This window comes from Rhamphochromis longiceps, linkage group LG12, assembly GCF_057381845.1.
Source record: "Rhamphochromis longiceps isolate RC_006_pf linkage group LG12, R_longiceps_female_GT1.1, whole genome shotgun sequence".
Taxonomy (NCBI): Eukaryota; Metazoa; Chordata; class Actinopteri; order Cichliformes; family Cichlidae; genus Rhamphochromis; species Rhamphochromis longiceps.
Genome location: NC_140568.1, coordinates 13,769,903 through 13,795,926, shown reverse-complemented (window position 1 = coordinate 13,795,926; position 26,024 = coordinate 13,769,903). Strand labels below are relative to the sequence as shown.

The 26,024-nt window shown below is 39.4% G+C and overlaps 2 protein-coding genes and 2 long non-coding RNA genes across 4 annotated transcripts in view; 2 read left to right on the top strand and 2 right to left on the bottom strand.

Moving 5' to 3' along the window:
- The window catches only part of LOC146657044 (uncharacterized), a 51,298-nt gene extending 38,765 nt beyond the window's left edge, over positions 1-12,533 (top strand). Inside the window, exon 3 of the long non-coding RNA XR_014914007.1 lies at positions 12,199-12,533. This is a non-coding gene — a long non-coding RNA (uncharacterized LOC146657044). The remainder of the gene's footprint in view (positions 1-12,198) is intronic.
- Positions 1,016-3,046, bottom strand: LOC146657046 (uncharacterized). The gene is made up of 2 exons (XR_014914004.1): positions 1,702-3,046; positions 1,016-1,546 (listed from the first exon to the last, which is right to left on the bottom strand). It is a non-coding gene; the product is annotated as an uncharacterized LOC146657046 (long non-coding RNA).
- On the bottom strand, positions 7,512-9,643 carry LOC146657045 (ATP-dependent RNA helicase DDX54-like). The gene is made up of 5 exons (XM_085426901.1): positions 9,593-9,643; positions 8,916-9,064; positions 8,712-8,825; positions 8,305-8,622; positions 7,512-8,149 (listed from the first exon to the last, which is right to left on the bottom strand). Exons 1-4 carry the CDS (start codon positions 9,641-9,643, stop codon positions 8,391-8,393), a joined length of 546 nt encoding a protein of 181 aa, XP_085283027.1. The 3' UTR covers positions 7,512-8,149; positions 8,305-8,390.
- An 8,635-nt stretch (positions 12,534-21,168) lies between the features above and the next one.
- On the top strand, positions 21,169-25,954 carry vamp5 (vesicle-associated membrane protein 5). Its single transcript, XM_085424857.1, has 3 exons — positions 21,169-21,436; positions 23,734-23,877; positions 25,160-25,954. Exons 1-3 carry the CDS (start codon positions 21,428-21,430, stop codon positions 25,319-25,321), a joined length of 315 nt encoding a protein of 104 aa, XP_085280983.1. The 5' UTR covers positions 21,169-21,427; the 3' UTR covers positions 25,322-25,954.
- The last annotated feature ends 70 nt before the right edge of the window (positions 25,955-26,024 follow it).

Below are 26,024 nucleotides of genomic sequence, written 5' to 3'. Positions count from 1 at the left end.
GATGTGTTTTGTATTCATACCATCAGTGTGCAGTTGGCGCATTGTGTGCTTAGTAGATGATGGCTTGTGTGTACTGTTTGATACGGAAACACCATTTTTACGAAGGTGTGAAGAGTTAATCTAGCTGTGTTTGCTTTTGCAAGAGAACTACAATGTTTTGATTATTGGGTGACAGGTTTTCTTATTTGTGTGAAGAGTTTTGCAAAATTAGCCAATAGTTACAAAAAATGTGCTTAGGCATTCAGAAAAAACTGTAATAGAATATAATTTTATATTTATATTTCAATATCACAGTAATCTTCCAATTTAGAACTACAAGTTAAAAAAGAACTAACATAAATAAAATACACTTCAGCTAATTACTTAAAAAAATAATTTATTTTCCCAAACCACGCAGAGCCGCACTAAAAGGACTAAAGAGCCGCAGGTTGCTGACCCCTGCACTAACCTATTCAGCTGCTTGTGAATGCAAATATCTAATCAGCCAATCACATGCCAGAAAAAAAAAAGGGTGATTTAAGTGACTTTGAAGGCAGCATTGCTGTTGGTGACAGATGGGCTGTTTTACGTTTTTCAGACACTCCTGATCTTCTCAAATTTTCTCAGGAATTTACAGAGAACAGTCCAAACTGAAAAGCGAAATAAACATTTCCCTGGGTAAAAATGCCTTGTTGATTGCAGAAGTCAGAGGGGCGTGGCCATGCTGAAGGCAAGAGGAATTCTAAGCCAGTTTCTCAACCCAGCCCATCTGATATCAGTAACCACAACACATTCAAAGTCAATTAAAAGTCGCCTTTCTTGCCCGTTCCGATGCTCGCTTTCAACTTTGAAATGAGACCACTTGGACAACAGTAATGATAAATAATTGCAAATAGAGCACGTTTACAGAATTTAATGTCATTTTTATAGAGCACCTCTTATTTTAAGAAAAGATGGGCGAGACGACTTTTGAAACTAACTGCAAATTAAGCACACAATATTTAATATCTGTATTTTACCATTTTGATAAGACATATTTCAGTACTCCAAAACACTTTTATTAGACTGCCAACATGCTTACAAGTAATAAATCCAGGTTAGTGGATCATAATTAAACATAACTCTGTGGCAAACGCAGAGTTCAGCAGGCCATCAAGGAAGAAGTGACGTGCATTTCTGCAGTGTAAAGATTCACAAATGATTTTCTCCTTAATCTACAGTCACACAAAGCGCCAGGAAAATCTTTGGTGATGTTCTCAGATGATTCTGACGCTTATCACCCAGTTCCTCGTGATGTCCTCCACACCATCAACCCTCTGTCCTCCTCACAGTTTCTTCCTCAGCTTGCCTTTCTTATGGCCACCCCTTCCAAAACCTGACTTTTTAACTTCTCCGAGCCACTTTTTGTTCTTGGAGCGGAGCTTCCTCATCCCCCCGCCCTGCAGGAACTGGTGCTTCTGCTTTTTCTTGCGCTGCTTCATGATCTGATCCTTTGTTTTCAGCTCCGAGCGTGCTTTGTGGTCACCGGAGCTCTGTACGTTTGGACCTCGTCGGCCACGGCCACGACCTGGGAGAGGCACGACACAACAAAGAGGTTGGAGGTTATAGCTCGCAAGGCTGGAAGAGGGACTTGAAGTATTTACCTTTAGAGTTGAGTTAAAACATGGTGGCTGATGGTCTATATTTAACATGTTTGTGCTATTCATTTTGATGCCTTCCTACCTCTTGCTGGCTTCCTGCCTCCTCCGCCTGTTTCTCCATCTGATCCAGATCCTGTATCATCAATCTTGTATTTTTTCCTTCACTCCTCATAACTGACATGTTGTCAAGTGATACAACATCTTCACAGTACAGCTTAATATTGTCATAGGAGTAGAGAAGAGGGTCATTGAGAGCAGCACACAGAGAAGCTTTTTGTTGGAAGGATACAAGTTCTTCCTGTTCTTCTTGTTACTGATAACCTGACCGCTGTCTGTTTTGATCTTCTTCTTCTGGTCTTCTTTTCCCGTTTCTCTCACAAAACGCTTCCTCTTACGGTCCCTAAAAAAAGAAGGGGGAAAAAAGACTTTAAATTATAGTTTGAAATGACCATTTGGTGGATACTGAGTCAAACATAGGGAAATTTGTACCATTTCATCATTTTCTTCTGCTGGTTAAGGCGATCGCCTTCATCTCCCATGAGATCAAGGACAGCTGAAGAGGCCTGCTGTTCAAAAGCACTGCCCTCTCCACCGAGACTCAACCTGTCGACGCATAACACAGGACAAAACAGCATAAAACACAAAGCCATTCACATTTTTTAAAGAAACAGATGCAACAGTTTAATGCCTCACCCTCTCTCAGAGTCAAAGTCTTTAGGTCTGTAAGGGATATAATACTCTTCATCTTTGCCTGACTGCCTCTTTTTCTTGGTCTTTGGTCGCTCTTCGCCATCTTCCTGCTGACCTCTTCTTTTACCACCTACCACCTCTGAAAACACCCCCTGGTGGAAATAGAAAGAATTACATGGTACAAAGTGACAAAGCATGATACAGAGATCCTACTATCTTCCTCTTCTAGTTTGTATACAACATCATCTACATCAAAACTGCACTTTATTTTGCTTCTTCTTCATCAGACAGCACAAACAACTTTCTCATTTTGACTCAAATATTGGTTTTGAATGAAAATGATGAAACAATCCTGGGTGTTTATTCAACTTGTGAGCAGGTTTTCTAATCCACCGTACTATTATTGACACTAGTACATGTTCGTGCTGCTGGCAAACTAATACACTCAAGAACATATAGCAAAGCAAAAAAGTGAAAAGTAGGTCTTGCCTACATAAATAAACATAAGACAGTTGTGAAACTTTGACATAGTAACATCTGCAGTAATATTTACACCTGTGATGACATCTCACCAGCATTAGCCTTATTTTGAAACCAAGATTGTTTACACAGAGTTTGTAATTGCAGAGAAATGCTCCATTTATTTTGGTCATTTCATTTTTGAGCAGGAAGCTCACCTTTCTTGTTATAGCCTTTAGACGAATAGAGAGTTTTCCAATTAAATACATATTCTTTAAATAATGTTCCCTCTTATAAAAAGTAGGATAATTTAAAAAAAATTTTAAAAAATGTATTATACCTCTATTACTTAGAAAAAAAATGTTTTTTTTCTGTTGTCTGTTATATAACGTTAGTGATGCTCGTTTCAATTCATTTCTTAATCAGCTAAACAGGTCAGTTAAGAAACAGTCAAATATTAAGTTAAATTTGAAAACGGTTTAAAAAAAAATATCCCCATTCCAAAATGTCACATGACAATCTCATTGGCTCACGGAGTTATGATGTCACTACACGATCCTTTGAAGTTTTTCCTTAAACAGGGGTGACACACAGCAGTTTTTTAGTTCGTGTCTTCGCAGCATTTGTGTTTGCAGCCTTCACACGTTCACCACAGAAACTTTTGGAAACCTTTTCAGAGTTGTCGTGTACAACCTTCAACATGTATCCAACAAGACACCAACCAAGGCAAAAAGATTACGCCGCTTCTCCTTCCTGTCGTGGCCGGCCAATTTCCCCAAATGACCTCTTAGCCGTCCAAAGGGCATTACATGACAGTAAGAAGGAAAACTACCATCTCCAGAATAAAATTCAACAGATTGAAGAAGAGAAACTTCAACTGGAGGAGAAGTGTAGACAGATGGAAGCGCAAAATAAGAACCTGGAAGAAAGACAAAAACGCCAGCCCGACATAAATATTATTAATGAGGGTTGGGGAATCAAGTTTGGACAAGCCCGAGAGCAGATTGTCTTCCTAATTAAGGAAAACAAGCAAAAGAGCGTGGAACTAAAGGAGATGTCCAACCAGCTTAAAGACAGCAAAGCTACTGTTGAGAAGACAGAATGGGATCTCCAATATATGGACCAAATGAATCGGCTGCTCCAAACAAACTTCGATGAAGCTGTGAAAAAAAATGAAGAAATCCTCCAACAGAAGGAAGAACAGGAGAAAAAGCAAAGAGACATGGAGCACAAACTCAAAGTCACGGAGGAAAAATACAGAATGCTGAAAGAGAAGGTGGATGATACTCTGCGCCAAAATAAAGACCTTCTTCACGAGAAAAAGCAACTAGAAGGGGAAAAAGAAAAACTGGACAAACAATGCTCGCACATGCAGAAAAGGATGGAGCAAATGGCGAGAAACAACTCCGAGCTCACTAAGGGGATATTGTTGGAATACAACAACTTGAAGCGCAAACACACTGAAATGCAGGCGCAAAAGCAAGAACAAGACAACATACATGACGACCTGCAGCGTACGCTCCAAGATATCCACAAAAGAAATGAGGAGCTACAAGACATGTACAAAGAAGTACAACAAAGAAACGCAGACATGCACAAGGACAAGATAATGCAGGAGGAAACATCCAAAGAGCTCAGGGAAAAGCTTGAAGAAAAACAAGCAACGTTGGAAGAGGTGGAGAAAACGTGCAAGAAGCTTGAGAAACAAAACAAAGAAACCATCGATGAGTTGAGAACCCTCATCCTGGAAAAAAAAGCTCTTGTAGAAAACTGCATGAAAAAGAAGAACAAACGCTTCCGCTGGCCCTGGAGGAGGAACTCTACTGCTTCCTCAGCAGGTGTAGCCTCGTCTTGCTCCACCTCTGTTCACCTCCCCAACCAGTCCCGGCAGTTGACTGTCCCCTCCTGAGCCTGGTTCTGCCGGAGGTTTCTGCCCGTTTAAAGGCAGTTTTTCCTCCCCACTGTCGCCTAGTGCGTGCTCAGAGGGGATTGTTGGGGTTTTCTCTCCTCTACCTTGTTTCATTATTTACTTAACTTTTTGTGCTTACTTCATTTTACCTTGTTTCATTATTTACTTAACGTTTTGTTCTTACTTCATTTTACCTTGTTTCATTATTTACTTGTTAACGTTTTGTTCTTACTTCATTTTACCTTGTTTCATTATTTACTTGTTAACGTTTTGTTCTTACTTCATTTTACCTTGTTTCATTATTTACTTGTTGACGTTTTGTTCTTACTTCATTTTACCTTGTTTCATTATTTACTTGTTGACGTTTTGTTCTTACTTCATTTTACCTTGTTTCATTATTTACTTGTTTAACTTTTTCTTTTTCAACTTATTCATAAAACAATAAACCAATTGAATTTATCCTTTGAGTATTTTTCATCTTTTCATCTATAACTTTTTCAAACATTCATATCTGTCGTTTATCTTCTTCTTGAAACCTCATAAATGGCGAAGGAAAAATCCTGGAACATGGTTTGAAACACTGAAATTGTTTCAGCTGAAACCGGCAAAGTCATACGTGTGTGTGTGTGTGTGTGTGTGTGTGTGTGTGTGTGTGTGTGTGTGTGTGTGTGTGTGTGTGTGTGTGTGTGTGTGTGTGTGTGTGTGTTACTCTGTACATGAAACAACTTTGTAGAAAACCATTTTCCTGTCGAAACATTAGCAAACACAAACAAAGTGTTATTAACAAACGAATTACTAATATCCCTCTCTATGATAGTGATTTATTTTCTTACGGGATTAAAACTGTAAATTTTACCAAACTAAAGAAAGTAATACAAAGTAATAAAACTTTTTATCATTTAGTTAAGATCCAACATCCATTCTTTTCATAGTTGGTTGCTACCACCAGAGGGCGACATGGAGTACTTTTACCCATGTAGAGAAACATAAACGCTCATATATTACACACGCACCAACATTTTACTGTCTATTACTACATCAGTCTGTTTACATTAAACTGATATTGATAAATAAACTCACAAATATAGCTTCATGAATTTGGTAACGTCCTGTAAGTCATATCGTCAAATGCTTTTGTTCCAAAATAAAAAGGCTGTTGAAATAATGATTGGTGTGGTTTTTACAGGTGAATGAGCAGCAGAATAACTACAGAGAATCTGTGAATACATGAATGACCTTTTGTAATATGCCTTTAGCCTATTAGTGCCCTGAAAGAGTGGAGATTTTACCTATTTTAGCAAAATGATCTACAAACTGTATGGGTGAATATAGGAGCTTGTTAACAGGTTAGCATGTCCAACTAACAGACAGGAAAATGAGCTATGTATTTTTTAGATATCATGTTATCAGCTGACCACTGAAAGCTCTTTCTGCATATATCTTCTACACGTTCTGTCTCTTGTCACGTGTGTGTTTATATTTAAATCATGTATGTTGATTATTTAAATATGCTTTTTCATTCATTTTTAAAAAATGTCAACAGCTGTCGTTTACAGATTCATTGTTTACTATATGCTATATATATATATGAACATGAACAAAACTGAAAACACTGGGTCACCGACCCAGGAACCCTGACAATATGTATTTTACCTGGTTAATGTGTGTGGCGGGGCGTGGTCTGCAGCGCCGCTGCAGGGGAGGCGGACGCACCTGAGCGGCACCCGAGATCACGCCTCGGCGCCTTAACGTCTGTGCTCTCTATGCTGTTGTGTTGGTATGTGTCGGGCTGTGAGCTTTAACACCGGCTGTATGCATACAGCAACCGTGTGTGAAAAGTGGTCAATAAAGAGAAGCTGTAAAGCGTGTTCATGGAAACATCGTTGGGTCTGCCGTGATATGTTTACAATGGGACTTCTGCTCCTGAATCTCTGCGCACAGCGTCTGCAAATCGGAGCTGTATGAAGTCACTTTCATCTTTACGCAGGACTGTAAGCTGTCATCTGTGAGGCGTGAGCGGTGTTTGTTTTTAACATAGTTCACGGTGGAGCTGCTGACATAATGTGGATCCGAAGATTGATAATTAGCCTACCTGGGGTTGAAAGTCTCGATAAATGCACGGCGTTTCGGCGGGTATATCGGCTTCCGCAAGTGTGACGCTTATTTTGAGCGTTCAAAAACTAATAGAATATAATTTTATATTTATATTTCAATATCACAGTAATCTTCCAATTTAGAACTACAAGTTAAAAAAGAACTAACATAAATAAAATACACTTCAGCTAATTACTTAAAAAAATAATTTATTTTCCCAAACCACGCAGAGCCGCACTAAAAGGACTAAAGAGCCGCAGGTTGCTGACCCCTGCACTAACCTATTCAGCTGCTTGTGAATGCAAATATCTAATCAGCCAATCACATGCCAGAAAAAAAAAGGGTGATTTAAGTGACTTTGAAGGCAGCATTGCTGTTGGTGACAGATGGGCTGTTTTACGTTTTTCAGACACTCCTGATCTTCTCAAATTTTCTCAGGAATTTACAGAGAACAGTCCAAACTGAAAAGCGAAATAAACATTTCCCTGGGTAAAAATGCCTTGTTGATTGCAGAAGTCAGAGGGGCGTGGCCATGCTGAAGGCAAGAGGAATTCTAAGCCAGTTTCTCAACCCAGCCCATCTGATATCAGTAACCACAACACATTCAAAGTCAATTAAAAGTCGCCTTTCTTGCCCGTTCCGATGCTCGCTTTCAACTTTGAAATGAGACCACTTGGACAACAGTAATGATAAATAATTGCAAATAGAGCACGTTTACAGAATTTAATGTCAGTTTTATAGAGCACCTCTTATTTTAAGAAAAGATGGGCGAGACGATTTTTGAAACTAACTGCAAATTAAGCACACAATATTTAATATCTGTATTTTACCATTTTGATAAGACATATTTCAGTACTCCAAAACACTTTTATTAGACTGCCAACATGCTTACAAGTAGTAAATCCAGGTTAGTGGATCATAATTAAACATAACTCTGTGGCAAACGCAGAGTTCAGCAGGCCATCAAGGAAGAAGTGACGTGCATTTCTGCAGTGTAAAGATTCACAAATGATTTTCTCCTTAATCTACAGTCACACAAAGCGCCAGGAAAATCTTTGGTGATGTTCTCAGATGATTCTGACGCTTATCACCCAGTTCCTCGTGATGTCCTCCACACCATCAACCCTCTGTCCTCCTCCCAGTTTCTTCCTCAGCTTGCCTTTCTTATGGCCACCCCTTCCAAAACCTGACTTTTTAACTTATCCGAGCCACTTTTTGTTCTTGGAGCGGAGCTTCCTCATCCCCCCGCCCTGCAGGAACTGGTGCTTCTGCTTTTTCTTGCGCTGCTTCATGATCTGATCCTTTGTTTTCAGCTCCGAGCGTGCTTTGTGGTCACCGGAGCTCTGTACGTTTGGACCTCGTCGGCCACGGCCACGACCTGGGAGAGGCACGACACAACAAAGAGGTTGGAGGTTATAGCTCGCAAGGCTGGAAGAGGGACTTGAAGTATTTACCTTTAGAGTTGAGTTAAAACATGGTGGCTGATGGTCTATATTTAACATGTTTGTGCTATTCATTTTGATGCCTTCCTACCTCTTGCTGGCTTCCTGCCTCCTCCGCCTGTTTCTCCATCTGATCCAGATCCTGTATCATCAATCTTGTATTTTTTCCTTCACTCCTCATAACTGACATGTTGTCAAGTGATACAACATCTTCACAGTACAGCTTAATATTGTCATAGGAGTAGAGAAGAGGGTCATTGAGAGCAGCACACAGAGAAGCTTTTTGTTGGAAGGATACAAGTTCTTCCTGTTCTTCTTGTTACTGATAACCTGACCGCTGTCTGTTTTGATCTTCTTCTTCTGGTCTTCTTTTCCCGTTTCTCTCACAAAACGCTTCCTCTTACGGTCCCTAAAAAAAGAAGGGGGAAAAAAGACTTTAAATTATAGTTTGAAATGACCATTTGGTGGATACTGAGTCAAACATAGGGAAATTTGTACCATTTCATCATTTTCTTCTGCTGGTTAAGGCGATCGCCTTCATCTCCCATGAGATCAAGGACAGCTGAAGAGGCCTGCTGTTCAAAAGCACTGCCCTCTCCACCGAGACTCAACCTGTCGACGCATAACACAGGACAAAACAGCATAAAACACAAAGCCATTCACATTTTTTAAAGAAACAGATGCAACAGTTTAATGCCTCACCCTCTCTCAGAGTCAAAGTCTTTAGGTCTGTAAGGGATATAATACTCTTCATCTTTCCCTGACTGCCTCTTTTTCTTGGTCTTTGGTCGCTCTTCGCCATCTTCCTGCTGACCTCTTCTTTTACCACCTACCACTTCTGAAAACACCCCCTGGTGGAAATAGAAAGAATTACATGGTACAAAGTGACAAAGCATGATACAGAGATCCTACTATCTTCCTCTTCTAGTTTGTATACAACATCATCTACATCAAAACTGCACTTTATTTTGCTTCTTCTTCATCAGACAGCACAAACAACTTTCTCATTTTGACTCAAATATTGGTTTTGAATGAAAATGATGAAACAATCCTGGGTGTTTATTCAACTTGTGAGCAGGTTTTCTAATCCACCGTACTATTATTATTGACACTAGTACATGTTCGTGCTGCTGGCAAACTAATACACTCAAGAACATATAGCAAAGCAAAAAAGTGAAAAGTAGGTCTTGCCTACATAAATAAACATAAGACAGTTGTGAAACTTTGACATAGTAACATCTGCAGTAATATTTACACCTGTGATGACATCTCACCAGCATTAGCCTTATTTTGAAACCAAGATTGTTTACACAGAGTTTGTAATTGCAGAGAAATGCTCCATTTATTTTGGTCATTTCATTTTTGAGCAGGAAGCTCACCTTTCTTGTTATAGCCTTTAGACGAATAGAGAGTTTTCCAATTAAATACATATTCTTTAAATAATGTTCCCTCTTATAAAAAGTAGGATAATTTAAAAAAAAATTTAAAAAAATGTATTATACCTCTATTACTTAGAAAAAAAACTGTTTTTTTTCTGTTGTCTGTTATATAACGTTAGTGATGCTCGTTTCAATTCATTTCTTAATCAGCTAAACAGGTCAGTTAAGAAACAGTCAAATATTAAGTTAAATTTGAAAACGGTTTAAAAAAAAATATCCCCATTCCAAAATGTCACATGACAATCTCATTGGCTCACGGAGTTATGATGTCACTACACGATCCTTTGAAGTTTTTCCTTAAACAGGGGTGACACACAGCAGTTTTTTAGTTCGTGTCTTCGCAGCATTTGTGTTTGCAGCCTTCACACGTTCACCACAGAAACTTTTGGAAACCTTTTCAGAGTTGTCGTGTACAACCTTCAACATGTATCCAACAAGACACCAACCAAGGCAAAAAGATTACGCCGCTTCTCCTTCCTGTCGTGGCCGGCCAATTTCCCCAAATGACCTCTTAGCCGTCCAAAGGGCATTACATGACAGTAAGAAGGAAAACTACCATCTCCAGAATAAAATTCAACAGATTGAAGAAGAGAAACTTCAACTGGAGGAGAAGTGTAGACAGATGGAAGCGCAAAATAAGAACCTGGAAGAAAGACAAAAACGCCAGCCCGACATAAATATTATTAATGAGGGTTGGGGAATCAAGTTTGGACAAGCCCGAGAGCAGATTGTCTTCCTAATTAAGGAAAACAAGCAAAAGAGCGTGGAACTAAAGGAGATGTCCAACCAGCTTAAAGACAGCAAAGCTACTGTTGAGAAGACAGAATGGGATCTCCAATATATGGACCAAATGAATCGGCTGCTCCAAACAAACTTCGATGAAGCTGTGAAAAAAAATGAAGAAATCCTCCAACAGAAGGAAGAACAGGAGAAAAAGCAAAGAGACATGGAGCACAAACTCAAAGTCACGGAGGAAAAATACAGAATGCTGAAAGAGAAGGTGGATGATACTCTGCGCCAAAATAAAGACCTTCTTCATGAGAAAAAGCAACTAGAAGGGGAAAAAGAAAAACTGGACAAACAATGCTCGCACATGCAGAAAAGGATGGAGCAAATGGCGAGAAACAACTCCGAGCTCACTAAGGGGATATTGTTGGAATACAACAACTTGAAGCGCAAACACACTGAAATGCAGGCGCAAAAGCAAGAACAAGACAACATACATGACGACCTGCAGCGTACGCTCCAAGATATCCACAAAAGAAATGAGGAGCTACAAGACATGTACAAAGAAGTACAACAAAGAAACGCAGACATGCACAAGGACAAGATAATGCAGGAGGAAACATCCAAAGAGCTCAGGGAAAAGCTTGAAGAAAAACAAGCAACGTTGGAAGAGGTGGAGAAAACGTGCAAGAAGCTTGAGAAACAAAACAAAGAAACCATCGATGAGTTGAGAACCCTCATCCTGGAAAAAAAAGCTCTTGTAGAAAACTGCATGAAAAAGAAGAACAAACGCTTCCGCTGGCCCTGGAGGAGGAACTCTACTGCTTCCTCAGCAGGTGTAGCCTCGTCTTGCTCCACCTCTGTTCACCTCCCCAACCAGTCCCGGCAGTTGACTGTCCCCTCCTGAGCCTGGTTCTGCCGGAGGTTTCTGCCCGTTTAAAGGCAGTTTTTCCTCCCCACTGTCGCCTAGTGCGTGCTCAGAGGGGATTGTTGGGGTTTTCTCTCCTCTACCTTGTTTCATTATTTACTTAACTTTTTGTGCTTACTTCATTTTACCTTGTTTCATTATTTACTTAACTTTTTGTGCTTGCTTCATTTTACCTTGTTTCATTATTTACTTGTTAACGTTTTGTTCTTACTTCATTTTACCTTGTTTCATTATTTACTTGTTGACGTTTTGTTCTTACTTCATTTTACCTTGTTTCATTATTTACTTGTTTAACTTTTTCTTTTTCAACTTATTCATAAAACAATAAACCAATTGAATTTATCCTTTGAGTATTTTTCATCTTTTCATCTATAACTTTTTCAAACATTCATATCTGTCGTTTATCTTCTTCTTGAAACCTCATAAATGGTGAAGGAAAAATCCTGGAACATGGTTTGAAACACTGAAATTGTTTCAGCTGAAACCGGCAAAGTCATACGTGTGTGTGTGTGTGTGTGTGTGTGTGTGTGTGTGTGTGTGTGTGTGTGTGTGTGTGTGTGTGTGTGTGTGTGTGTGTGTGAAACACGCGTAAAAAAGGTGGCAAAGTAAAAAGTAAACTTTTTGTCTAAAAAGTAAAGTTTAAAAAGACCCAAACATTCTAAAGCTAGGAAACAGTGGATTTTGCTTTTCTTGTGTTATAAAGTTGTTTTGTTTCCTCATTCCACTAAATATGTTTTTAGGAGTTTAGTTATTTTCAGTAGTAGTTGATGTAGGTATTGTTAAAGAATGAAGCTAATAATAGTCTTGTGTGTTTGGAGTATGTTGTCATTAGCAGACATGTAGAACAGTGTGTTTCTTCAGCGGCCTGTCTTGTTTCTCTTTCTGAAAAAAGTCGAAAGCTCTTACAGGTGTAAGAACATCCAGCTGATTGTGGCCATCATAGTGATCGTCCTCATCGCTGTCCTCATCATCATCATTCTGCTAGCTGCTGGTCATCCCCATCAGTGCTCTTGTGACTCCAATAGCCAGCCCCACCTCCAAGCCCTGAAAACACATTTAGATCATAATCCAACATCACTGCATGAGTCTCTCTGATCCTACATCTGTTAATTTGCAAAAAAAAAAAAATGGTATCATCTCCTAATCACACTGTCGTGGTTTTAGCAATAAAATGATGCTTGTGTCAAAAACATAGACTGCATATGGACTTGAAGACAAATATGTAACTTTAAGGGGAAAAATAAAAGCGATCTGTGTTTAAGATAAATAAATTATGTCTCATTGAGTAGGAAGATGGTGTAAGTGATACTGTAATAAAACGTGTGTGCAGTGCCATCCTCAGCTTTGTGCAGGCACGTCCTGCTTCCATTTAAGCAGCAGAGGGCACTCAAGAGTCGGTTGTTTGCACCATACACTCAGTGGCTCTGAAAGAAAACTTTCACTGTGGAGGTCACTAAAACACCACACACGTTAGCATAATACTTTGGTTCTTTCATTTGATAAACAGAGCACAATCAACAGCAGGATCTGAAGAATAAGCATCTGTAACATTTTAAAGATGTACTATGTTGCACACCTTTTAATCCTCACTTAAGATTCAATTCAATTTTATTTATACGGTGCCAAATCTCAGCAACAGTTGCCTCAAGGTGCTTCATATTGTAAGGTAAAGACGCAGTAAAAACCACAACAATCAGACACCCCCCTAGCAAAAAAAAACTGGTGACAATGGCAAGAAAAACTCCCTTTTAACAGGAACAAACCTTGGGCTCAACAAGGCTCAGGAAGGGGGAAGCAATCTGCACTTATGAGGGCAGATGTTGTGAAAATTTGCACTGAATAGGTCAACATGACGGACTACAAGAGAAGCATTGCACACAGATGTTTTGGGTGATGACTGAGAGATTACTCCAGCATTAGCATAGTGCCTTCTGCATTATACCGATTCTTCACACTGGTCAACTTAAAATAACATAATAAACCTGCTGTTTATACTGAGATGTGATCTGAGATTTTTGGACTTGAACAGATGAGACCAAAAGTTTCAAATCTCTAAATCAAGCAAACAGAAACGAGGCTTTTGTCTGTTTTCACACTGCCAGTGCTACTAGGCTCTTCAAACCATCCACCTGGCTCCAGGATCATTTATGGCCTCTACATAGGCCCACGTCAACCAATTGGCTCTCAAAGTTGCAGTTCTGTCATTTTAGACTGAAAATCTGCAGCACTTTATCTTGAAAGTGGTAAAAAAAAAACCAACCTAAATATCTATTTAAACATAATGTCACCTATATGTATAGAAATGTTGCAAAAGGTTCCAAAAGTTAACTGCCCATTTATAATCTCCCTTCTCTGTGACTCCTTCTGTGTTCATACAGGCTGACTGTAATAGAGAAATTGCTGATTTGCCAGCAGATGGAGACTGAGAGTCCAAATGATCTGAGTCTTGATTAAGTTGATCAGAGGGGATTCCCGCAGAATTTTCCTTGTTGTTCAGTGAAGATCAGGTCTTGATAACATTATGAAGGTTGTTGTGCCACATTTTGGCACACGTTTGCTCTCTGTTTGTCTAATCGCAGGCTTTGCTAATGTGTAGAGCAAAGCAAAAAAACAAAAAAAGCTAAACTATGATGCAACATTGGGTTATGGAGTTTAAGTGATTAAAAAAGGGTGTATGCTACAAACTACACCCAGCTGGTAAGGCTGGTTGCCAGAGAGCCTTCACTGATCAATGTTTTTCTACAGCAACAAGGTCTATAAAACCACATATCGTTGTGTTGTTTTACAGGCTTTAAGGTGTATTCTGTGTGCATTTTGTCAAAGAAACTGCAAAAATAAAATGCAAAAACAGGCAAAGGAAACACACTGGTCACAACAATAAAAATTGTAAATCCTCTGTGTCTTTAAATGATTTTTTTTGGATTCTCTTCCCAAAGTAAAAAGAATAAATCAATCATTTCAAACATTCCAAAGTGTATTCAAACGAGATAGACAGCAGGTTGTAACAGGCTGGACTCTGATGTTGACTTAATAGTTTCTCAACTGAGCCTGTCTTTCCGTTCACTGTGAAAGTGCTGTTTTGCCCACATGTGGTTAGTAAAGCAATATAGTTATCCCCATGGCAAAAGACCTAATTAAGCTTTGCGACAACAGCTCTGGAACACAAAGCTCATTTGTTACTAATGGGAAATCAGCCCCGACTGTCATGTGAATGTGACTCTGCCATCTATGCATGAACCTCAGGCAGTAATGTGAAGGGAGGGTGGTCAGTATCCTGAATGCAACCTTTGTATTTGTGAAGCTTTTTCCCCACAGCAAGCCTTTTGTTGGCCTGGTCTGTGTCACCAAAAACTGTGACCCACCATAATGTTTAATACGTAGACGGTGCTGATGAGATACACAGTGATAATTATACTGTCATACAGATGATGTGCTAGTAAAAAGAATTTATGATGAGTGCAGCCTCATGTTGTTTATGTTTAATATTTAAATATCTTTATATTACTATTTTTATGTAATACACTCTATCGTAGTGTCATAGTACTTCATAGTGCTGAAGTAGATGATACTTTTACTGCACTACAGTACACAACACCACACAAGAACATACTGTATGGTTTGGTAAAATATAGTATATTGTGAAACTGCACAATATACTACTGTAAATTTTAAAAATCTATCATTGTGCTGTAAGACTACTCTCACATAAAACACTGCCTGAAACAATTACATGAAAATTAAACACAACAATATCATCATACAGACAGCTGAAACTGAAAGCGAAAGTATAACACAGTGATGGAGGAGTGGAGAGGCAAATTTCGTGGTACTAACTCTTAAATAGTACTGTAATATTAGTAATAGTTATTATTATTATTATTATTATTATTATTATAGAGATAATAATAGTAGTATTTATTGCTAATAAAGTAATAGAGTTTTAAGTTTGTCAACTCCAAACCACTGATTTTAACACAGGAGATTCTTTTTTCACACATTTATCTTCACTCACAGTGTAAACAGAAACTGTGACAGGACCAGATTGTTTGCTGTATTTTTTCCCGATTAACTGTATTTACATTTGTCACTCATTAAACCTTTGTTGACGGAAAACAAGGCCCCAGGTGCTCATATATTCCATTCATGCCCATTCCAGTTGTTAATGTTATTGTATTTTTGTCATTACAGACCATCAAATACTGCTGTTTAAACCCAGCTACCTCCGCTCAGGGAAACAAGGAAGTAGCCCTGGGAGGTACGCGGAGCAGTTCTCGTCTTACAACCAAATTATCTCATTTGAACCAAAACCACATGTTTTCCTAAACATAATTAAATACTTTTGGAGCCAAACCTAAACCTAACAGCTGCCAAAAATAACAGAGAACAAGAAGTGAGAACGAACATAACCTGCAAGTGAAACAGAAGAAAGCGCAGGTGTGAACAGGCCTGTGGTTCTACTCACACACTCAAGCTAGGCGAGCTAAGCTAAGCAAGCTAAGCTAAAAGCTAAGCAAGCTAAGGTTCAGTCAAACATCACTTGATCATTTATGAATCATGGAACTAATACGTGTTTCCAAAATCTTCCAAGGATTAAAAGAAATTTATTCGCTTTCTTAGTTCCTTTTTCACTGTTAAGCCATTTGACCGCATACATGTGTGGAAGTTTGATGATGCAAATAAAATTGCGCTTATGCCAAAATCACATGATGAAGAAAATTTACCCCTTTCATGTTTTGCACGCATGGAAGGCCTTACTTCCCATTTCTGATATTTCTTTACTTTCCTCTAATTTTCACACCCTCACGGGACACGAATAGAATGTATGTAGCATGTATCTTTATTGTTATTATGCGGTGCAGAAAAATTTGGTTTGTATCTCCACAGATTTTAATAAGATTAAGTTAAACACACACACACGCACATACACACATATACTATGCAGATATGATTGCAAATATGTAAATTATAATGTGTATTTTTTTTCCATCAAAGCTAATGGAACACTGCAAATTAATATGGTCTGCTGGTCTCAGGCAGGGGTCTCATGCTTGTTGAATCAAACGCTGTGGGAAAGAATTCTAATTGCTCACCGAGTGACACAGCTAAGCAACAATAGAGCAGTGTTGTCTGCTCATCAGCTCCCTATCATATGCGTGTCACACAGACATACACGGAAGCAGTCTTGGTTAAAAACCTGTTTGATGACCGACTTCTTCAGAAAAAAGAGAGGCTTTAGTCTCTGAGTGATCCAACACATATCATAACAAAAACCTAGTGTGTATCTACATCACATTTATGCTGAAAGACATGTGCCATTGTTTAGTTTAAAAAAAAAAAAAACATAAATTACAAGAAACAATTCCACTGCAGGAAGCAGCAAAAAGTACCACAAAGAATGGCCTTCTTAATATGGCACAGACTTATCCCTGTGGGGATATGACATGGATATTACACATATTTCACATGAGGAGGACGTTTTAAACGCTTTCAGGGCCCACAAGAAGGCAACACCCTTAAGCGACCCAATGTCACAGAGTTCTGCAACAAAAGGGCTGTGCGTCTTATCACATCACAACACGTTTGACAAGTTCAGACAGGAAGAGCCACACACTGCCAGGCTCTCACTGAATACAGCAGCATATTAGTTTGTTTATCAAGCAGTCCTTCACAGTTTAACACAGCACAAAAGATATAAAGGAGATAAACAGTACTGCTGCGTTCAGGTGCCTCTGGTGATTTTCCAAACCTTTGCTTGTTCTCTGTGTTTTCCTGAGCGAAACTTAGTTTTGCATACAGTGTTCCTGTCAATAACGCCATCTACCCACCATGTAACTATTGGAACTATCACTGAACCAGAAGGAGTGAACTGCCTATTTATTTTTGTACAGTTTTTCCTCTTGTGCTTTGGTGAGTTAGGGAAACCACGTCTTTTTTTCTTCTTTTTACATTTTGTTTCACATAGGGTTAGGTAACACTTCCTCTTACTGGTTGGTTTTGTTTTTAGCTTTGCCTATGCCTTCAGTTTTGGGTACTGACCTTTTGACCAAGAGTCACTGCTCTTGCTCTTGACGAAGGCGGTCGCACTTTTCTCCTCTCCTCCCCTCCCTTAGTTTCCCTGCTTAGCCTCTTATGTCCTTGTCTAGTCTCATGTTTTTTGTATTACTTTTCCCTGGAACACTCTCTCACAGTCTGTTCTCTAAAACCTAAAAGAGGAATTATGGATTTGATCAACTGGTCCCTAAATGCAATTGACACCCCTTTCTCAACGAGAAGTTTGGGCTTGGGTGAGCCTGAGTGCTGAAGATATCTACCTATTCGGAACCATGGTAACAGGGTTCTTTCTGATCGGAGCTGGCTTGGCCCTGACTTATCAAAGATTTAAGAAAGCAGAACCGGCTGTTCAAACCCCCACAAGGCTGCCCGCTGGGATTGAAATGATGAGACAAGGCGTGAGTTTCTCAAAATGGGCTCATTGAGTGCAGCACGGATAAGATCTTGGAGAACGCACGGCTGCCGTGAATACTCAGAATAAGATCTCTGAGTGCAGACTGGATTACATCTCGGAGGGGCTCGCTCGGAATAACATCTCTGAGCGCAAATTGGATTACATCTTGGGGAGGCTCACTGTGGTCGTGAGTTCTCAGAATCGGCTCTTTGAGCACAAGAATGACAACATCACAGAGTGCAAGTTTGATAACATCATGGAGAAGCTCACGGCTCTCCAACGGGAGATTGAGAGACCAGTGTTGGACTGTTAGAACAGCTTTGAAATTCATATGAGCTGTTCGCACTAAAGTAAAAAGCACCATCACTTCATGCGGATACCCTTTCGGCGCCAGCTGCGGTCGCAAGGCTGGAGCCGAACAAAAACACCCTGATAACGACTGTGTTTAGTCTGTTCCTTCCCATTCCATGCAAGACCACCTGGGTTGGCTGGAAGACTGTTTACTTAGCCTGGCAGGGCGAAGGACACTGTCTCAGCTGAACTCTGGACACGCACACACATACATATATACTGATATGCACACACTTATCCCCCCTCCCTTTCCAAACGCCTTCGATGCTTGTTCCCTCCTGGGAACACGGCGGGTCTGAGCCCGCGCTGGAATGGTAGCGCTGGGCAGGATGGCTGCTGTGTTTGCTTCGGATTACTCCTCACCCCCCACCCGACCCTGTGGCTTGTCATGTGTTCCATAATGTTGTGCTGTGGACATTTATGTGCTTTTTTGTGCAGAGGAGTTTTTTTGTTTCCTGCTGTCCTCCCAGGAGCCCAGCATGAGTAGAGGTCTCTTTTTTCCTCTTGTACTTTCCCATTGTAGTGTATATTTCAGTGTTTTTTTTTTCTGTAACACTACCGATCTCCGACCTGTATCCCTATGTGATGTCTATGATGTGTGTGTAAGGTCGGGGGGGGGGGGGGGGGGGGTCCTATTTCACTGCAGGGCAACCTGCACATGGCGAATAAAGCCTTGATTGATTGATAGATTGATTGATTGAGTAGTAACAAACCACACCTTTAATTGTGACTGGCAGCTGGACCTGGCTGCAGCTGTTCCATTTCCCTACCTCTGGACCTGGGTATTACAGAAATCTTCACTTATTCTCATTCATATATAGTCCTTCTTCGTGATTTCTTCCAGCTTGATTAGACTCTCAGTTCCAGACACACTGAAGACTGACAACATAAACATCTACCGTGTTTCTTTGTGGGTAACACTGTTCTTTGAACACCTCTCCCTTCTTTCTCCAAACATAAGCAGCGACTTTGTGGCCAAGGAGCTCTAGTTCCATCTTATCTGACCAAATCACGCACTTCCAGTATACATAATCTGTCTCCTGGTTGTCCTTAACATGTTTTAGTCTGACTTGAAGGTGTTTCTTTGGCAGAAGTGGAGTTTTTCTTGGTCTGCACCCTCAAAGTCCATTACTGTGCAGGGCTGATTGTTTCTTTGAGACTACAAGTCCTGACTTGGCTACATCATTTATAAGTATCTTGGCAGTTGTTCTAGTGTCTTTTTGTTTGTTTGTTTTTTTCGGCTTTTTCCCAGAGTCTTTGAAATCTTTCTCTTTTTTCTCAACTCTATTTATTTTATTTTTGGCATGATGCTTTCTCTTTTCTGCACCATAACACTGCGACAAATTCCTTGGTCGTATACAAATCCGGCAATAAAAGTGATTCTGATTCAAGAAATCATCACTGAAGTTTTTATGCTGTATGTTAATTTGAAGATAACCCTCAGTTTTAACTCGATTTTACAAGCTTTAACTATTACAAAGCTAAAGCACATCATCATGGTTTGTGTTGTGGTATAAAACACTTTTGTCATTTTTTATTTTTTTAAATAATTCTGTTATTGCGTGCAGATAGAAATAACTTATGCTCTCTGAAGAAAACTACTATGTTTAGAAATGCTATGTTGGAAATCCACATTAAAAAGAATGCCGTTTTTATACTTTTTATAAGATAGGTTGACATGAAGTAAAAGTTATGTTGTGCCAAACATGTCATATGCATATTTCTCAGGTCACATGGGGGTTCACAATACTACAAATTCATAAAAAATACGCAAAACAGGCTCCTCCACAGCTCTACATCAAATTTCATATCTGGCTTACACAAACATATAATTTATTGTTTTGTTTTGTTTTTTGTTTTTTTGTTGATGAGTGAGTACAGGGGTGGGATTTAATAAGTTTTCTTCGTCCCACTCCTTTTTCAGGCAATTTTTGTTTTTTGTTTTGTGCATTTTATGTTCAATATAGGTATTTGTTGTGCCTGGAAATGAACAAATAAATGAATGAATGAAATGCTTTAGAAATGAAACAAAGCTTAAACAAAGCTTAGAGACATATATCTAAACACTGAAACATTTCAGTGTGTGCTTAGCCATTTCATGTAAAACTGACATTCGTAGATCATCTATAACAAACAAGAGAACCCACTTCCTGCATCTCCACAGTCACATACACCCATTTCCTGTGTCTGAATAGTTTCATCCAAACGACAAAGCCATCGTTATCTGTGCTAATGAAGTTATGAATGTGCACATGCAAACCAAATCTGGATATACAGAGCCCCTGTCAAGGTAAAGGTAACATAAGCTCTGGATATAGATATAAAGCACAATAAGACACAATAAACACGGGAAAGGTTTTTGGTCATCTATCCATCTATAGTCTTAACCGCTTCAGGGTCCACTTCAGGGTCGCGGGCTCTAACGCAGATGCCACTGGGTGGGGTACACCCATCTATCAGACAGATGGAGAGATATCAGACAGATGATGAGTTATCAGCCAGTTTAGAATCCCTAATTAACCAAACATACATGTCTTTGAACTGTAGGGAAAAGCCGGAGTAAACTTACAACTCCACGCAAGGAAGCCCGAGCCGGACAGCGGTTCTTGCCTCTTACTATGAGGCAAGCAGCGCTAACCACTGTTTCACCACTAACAGTAAATCCCACGAGCTGCGTGGGTGTGAATTGGTACAAATGCAGCACAGAAATGCCGAATATTCCCCAGATTTTACTGATACTTAAGCACGTAAAATTAATTTAATGCAGCTGTCATGGTTTGAATATAAATCGTTATTTGCAATGCATTCATAGGTTTAGTAATATATGTATTTAAAACATTTATACTTATATAGATGAGTATAACGGATATTAAGTGTAAAAATGAATAAACAAAAACAAAATAAGTAAAATCTCTTGTCTAAACTATAAACTACTAGGTGCATACTTTACACAGTTGCATAGACTGTGGTACAGCGCGGGGGAAATCCGGGAGTTTTTCACCACCGTTTTGCATTTGACGTTGTACGTAACATGATTTTTCATAAACACGAGGTTTCCGGGAATACCTCGAACGCCTCACAGCCAAAGCGCAAACAAGTTGTGAAGCCACAGGAGAGAGAAGTGAAAGTGAGTAAGGTGAGCTCGAGCGCAGAAAAGAGGATACGGATAAAAGAAAACAGAGAAATATCTCTCTGTCTTAATTTGTGACATTAGTCCGGATAGAGCAGCGGAGCCTGGGTGTTCCTCTTACTGCAAAGTCGAGTCGACTCTCCCCTTTTAAATGCGGACTCTGTGACAGTTTCGACGCAAACAGCACGAGACAACATGGACTCGGTAAGTGCATACCTGCCTCCTCTGAGCTAAAGGACATTTAAATGGCTTTCACAAAAAACACGAGATGAATGAGAGATAAAGTTTGTTAGAGCTGCCGTTTTCTTTCTGTCTTTTGTATTTTCTTTACTTTTAAGAACGCCTAAAGCACGCTGTGACCATTTATAGTCTGTTATGGTACTAATGAACAGGCAGGTCAACCTTCAGTTCTCTTAGCTTAGCTTAGCTTTTTACAACCCAAACTAACGTACTCATCCAGAGACTCGGTACAGCGAGATAACATGACGTCTGTGAAGGTTCTCAGTTAGAGATAACATGACGTTAATTCATACATTAACAATGTGAAGGTGAAGAGAGGCTAACCCATTTTCAGTCAAGAGAGGCACCAGGTCATGTGTGAAATGAGATAGATGTAAACTAAATGGAATGAATTTATTTATTATATTTCTTCTCTTTTCATTTTTAAACCTGCTCATTTAACACATCCTGCTTTAAGAGTAAACATCTAAGATTATAACAATTTATGGACCAGCAGAACACTTAAAACAGTGCCATGATACAACATACTGAGCATGTTATAACATGATGTGGCTTACTGGGATAATATCAGGTACCTGAATGCGGGCAGGCAGGAGGGAGGGAGTGAGGGAAGGAAGGAAGGAAGCAAGGAGGGGAACTGGAATGGGCAGCATTTCCTGTGTCAAGACACCGCCATCTGAATTTTAAACATACACCATTGTTCAGCTGCTATTTGCTATGCCCAGGATGAGATAAGCCCAGCATAAATCAGTTGTCACCATTGCTGGGTGAGATGCAAGTTTCTTAGCCAGGTCCAATGAAAAGCAGACCGCAGTATGGGAGGGCTACGAAAGCCTTTAGAGAAACAGACAGCTGAGCGTGAAGTGAATCAAGGTGCTGAGGCATATTTGTTTTGCTCTGTCTGTCAGTTTCCTGTTCCTGTCAGTATCTGAGATGTCGGTTTCCTCTCACGCCCCAGAGGACGAAGGTGAAGGAGAGAGCTGTCAGGATACCAATGGCCCTTTGGTCAAACTATCCTTGAAAGTAGTTCAAGGATAATTTGACTTGACAAATATCCTTGAAAATCATCCCTCTTGTTGTTGTTCTGCTCATTTGCTGTCTAATAAACAGCTGGTACCAGTCTGAGTGGCAACACGTTTTCTTTTTAATAGTTTTAACATGTCAGAATGTGTTTGCTTTACTGTGTAAGTTAGTTTGTTCTGTGAGTTGCTTCCAGAAATATATTTGTAGCTATACAGTTTAACAATTAACATATCCCTGCTTAAGCACGCTTGAAAAGCAGGTGACGGGTGGAGAAGAGTGCTGCTGTGTTTATAAAACAAGATGCCAGTCTGACCTGTATCAGGCAGCCTAGATCTTGTTGGTGCTGGTTGCCATTTTTTTTATTTGGCAGCTTAATGTTTGATTCGATTTCTTTTCAAAAGTTGTTTACAAAAAAACGACACCAATAAAAGTAATATAGTAATAGAATTAGAAGTAACTAAACATCCAGTGTTGCTACTTGTTCTGTTTAAAAAAGAATTTCCACAAAAGCCCACTGAAACGTCTCAGCTCCATTAAAGGAGACCTGTTATTATTTTTCTTACTTTCTCTCATATATACAGTTACAATGGTAGAGGCTCTTAATTAACTTAAGCAGAGACATTATAAGATAAGTGACTTCTGCAACAGCAAGGTAGAAGTATAGTTTTAAACTCTTAAACTCTCGATCTAATTTATTTAACCTTAATTGAACCAGATGCTTGAGATTAAAATTGTGTATTGGTGGCAGATGAGGGGCTGCACAAAGACACTAAATTAGGATTATTTTTGACCATGAATGATATGAAGCTCTACTCTAATAGAGTCAAAGAATGAAAATATACCCTTGGTAATGGGCATAACAGGTCTCCTTAAATTTGATAGCACATATTTGAAAGTGACGCACAACAGGAACAAAAACTGGAGTCATCCAAATTAGAAATCCAATCTTGTGACTTTCTTCTTTTTTTTAAATTTGATTTTAGTTGTGACATAATGATGTGCGCTGACCTGCATTTTTTGGCTACACAGATGACTTCCACAGTCACTGTGGGCATGCTCACTGAGATCCTCTGTTTATCCAAAAACACAAAGAGCGCCTCACAGTTTGTGTGTCAACTGACATCTGTCATTATGTCACCGTGAGAAAGTTTAAATAATGTGAGCACATAATTCCTGTGAGGGTCCTAGGAGGTTGGGTTGGTTTAGTTTTAATCAAACTGTGTGTTTTGATTGGACAGGAGAACGGGAAGAGCCACCTGCAGAAGACCCAGGAGGAAGTGGAGGAGGTGAAAGTCATCATGCTGCAAAACATGAACAAAGCTGAAGAAAGATCTGGCAAACTCAATGAGCTTGAAGACAGGGCTGATCTGCTGCTGGAAGAGGTACACTGTCCAAGTGGAAAAGCATCATCTCTTAGCACAGCTCTATTTTGCCTACATGTTCCTTGTAAAAGTCTTTGGCTTTTATTTTGAAGGTGAATAACTGGGGCAAATGGCACACAGATCCCCTCTCCACAAGCACCTTTGGATTAATACTAAGACATGTCACATTGATGTCTATAAATATGCTTTAGGTGGAGCTGGAGAGGAAAGCAAATGTGCGATTTACATCCTGATTCTGTTTTATGGTGCTATATTTAGAAAGGTATTTCCTATTGTTTCTTAAGATGAATGAAACAAGCTGGTCTCCCTGGGTATGAATATCCTTCCAGGGGTCAACAGCGAGGTTGCATCATTCCCACATTGCCCCATTGGCTGCGTTACATGACACTGGTGAGGAGCCAGGGGGAGAACTAAAAAAGCAGACAGGCAAATTGAAGTTCAAGAAGCAAACTGAGCTACTTTTGAATATCGTAGACTGTGAAAAAAACAAGGTTCGGTTCCTATGTGTTTCAAAGAAAATGCATAGATTCTTACAGAGGATCTCACCGATACAAAAAAGGAACAGGCTTACCCCAGACAGAAGTAAGCAAGTTTGACAAAACTGGGATCAGCTAAATCAAAAACATTAAAACTCTTCAGTCCAGAGCTTTCATTTACACAGCTTTGCTCACTGACATTACTACCACCCTACTCAGCACCAGATCATTTGCATTGCACTCAGACCACAACACAGGAAAAAGAATCTGCCAAAAGGTGACACCTGGAGGCAACTTTAAATCGTGGGTTATAATGTAGTTAATGTAATCTATCCAGTTCAATAGAACTATTAGAATAAAAACACCCCGAAAAATCATTTATCCCACTTCATGTATGCCTGTCTGATGAAAAAATATGATCAAACTGAACCAGAAATATGTGGGCCCTAAAGAGAAAACAAGATGAAAGAAGCTAAAAAATCAAAAGCTGAGACATAAAGCAAATCTCTGTGGATTTAACATTAACAGGTTTGAATAAGAAAGCACTGATTGCTGCAGTTATATCGAAATCTCCATTTTTCTTGTACTTTCCTGTTTAATGAAAAACACGCTGACCTTCAGTCTGTGACTCGTTTGACCTAAAGATACAAGGACTTCCTCTGGATTTGTTTACGTGATAAGTTTACTTGGAAGTGGCATGAGCGTGTCAGTTCTGGGTTTTATCTTTGTGATCACAGCTATTAGACATTTAGAAATGTAATTATACAAGAACAAAATCTTAAACCTTTTAATTTTGTTTTTCGCAGAGTAAAAAGTTTGAAAAGACATCCACCCAGGTGAAGACACAGAAAAGATGGGCGAACAAGAAGATGAAAGTGGTGCTTATTGCAGTTGCGGTGGTAGCAGGACTCATCATTCTGAGTCTTATAATCGTTGCTATTGTTCAAAGCACCAAAGGAAGTGACTAAAGGTAAAGCACCTGGGAAGAGGAGAGGAACTGTAACTGTGGAACTCCAGCATCTTGCCTGAACTGTTCTCTATGACATATTTATGGAGGATAATTCCTGTTCTTCACTCTACTGCACGCCTTAAGTTGATATGGTACCGTGGGTTGCTCAGCTGCTTTTTCTCTCTCCTTTTTAAAAGACTCCCTTCTTTAAAAGGTGATGTTTTCAAAACACTGAACAGCCCACACCAAGAGATTATAGGTGGATTTAAAGTCTTATAAGTTCACTGGATGAATATCAACAGAATGAAACTGGTCCACTGTCCTCCCAGTGAAATCTCACTGCCATGAATATTTATTCAAATGGTATCTACATACTAAGTAGATACCATTTGTGTTTTGCCCCCTTTCTTTTTTTTAAGGAAAACTGCAAGTATTTTTAATCAAATATCACCAGGCTCCTGCTGCGGTGCCCATTCATCTCTCAGAGATGATCAAGAGATGAAAGAAAACAGAACAGATGCCAAACTTTTATAAATATGTATCCGCCTCAGATAGCTCCACGTGGGAAAGGAGAAATAAATGTCTAAATGTGATAAGTTTAGGTGTAAAACTTACTGTCCTCACAATCATTAAAATGTTTTTGTGTTTGTTATTTTTGAGTGGTTTATTTTAGTGTCAGGTTGCTCTTCTTTTCTTTGCTCAGATACAATCTCCAGATTTCT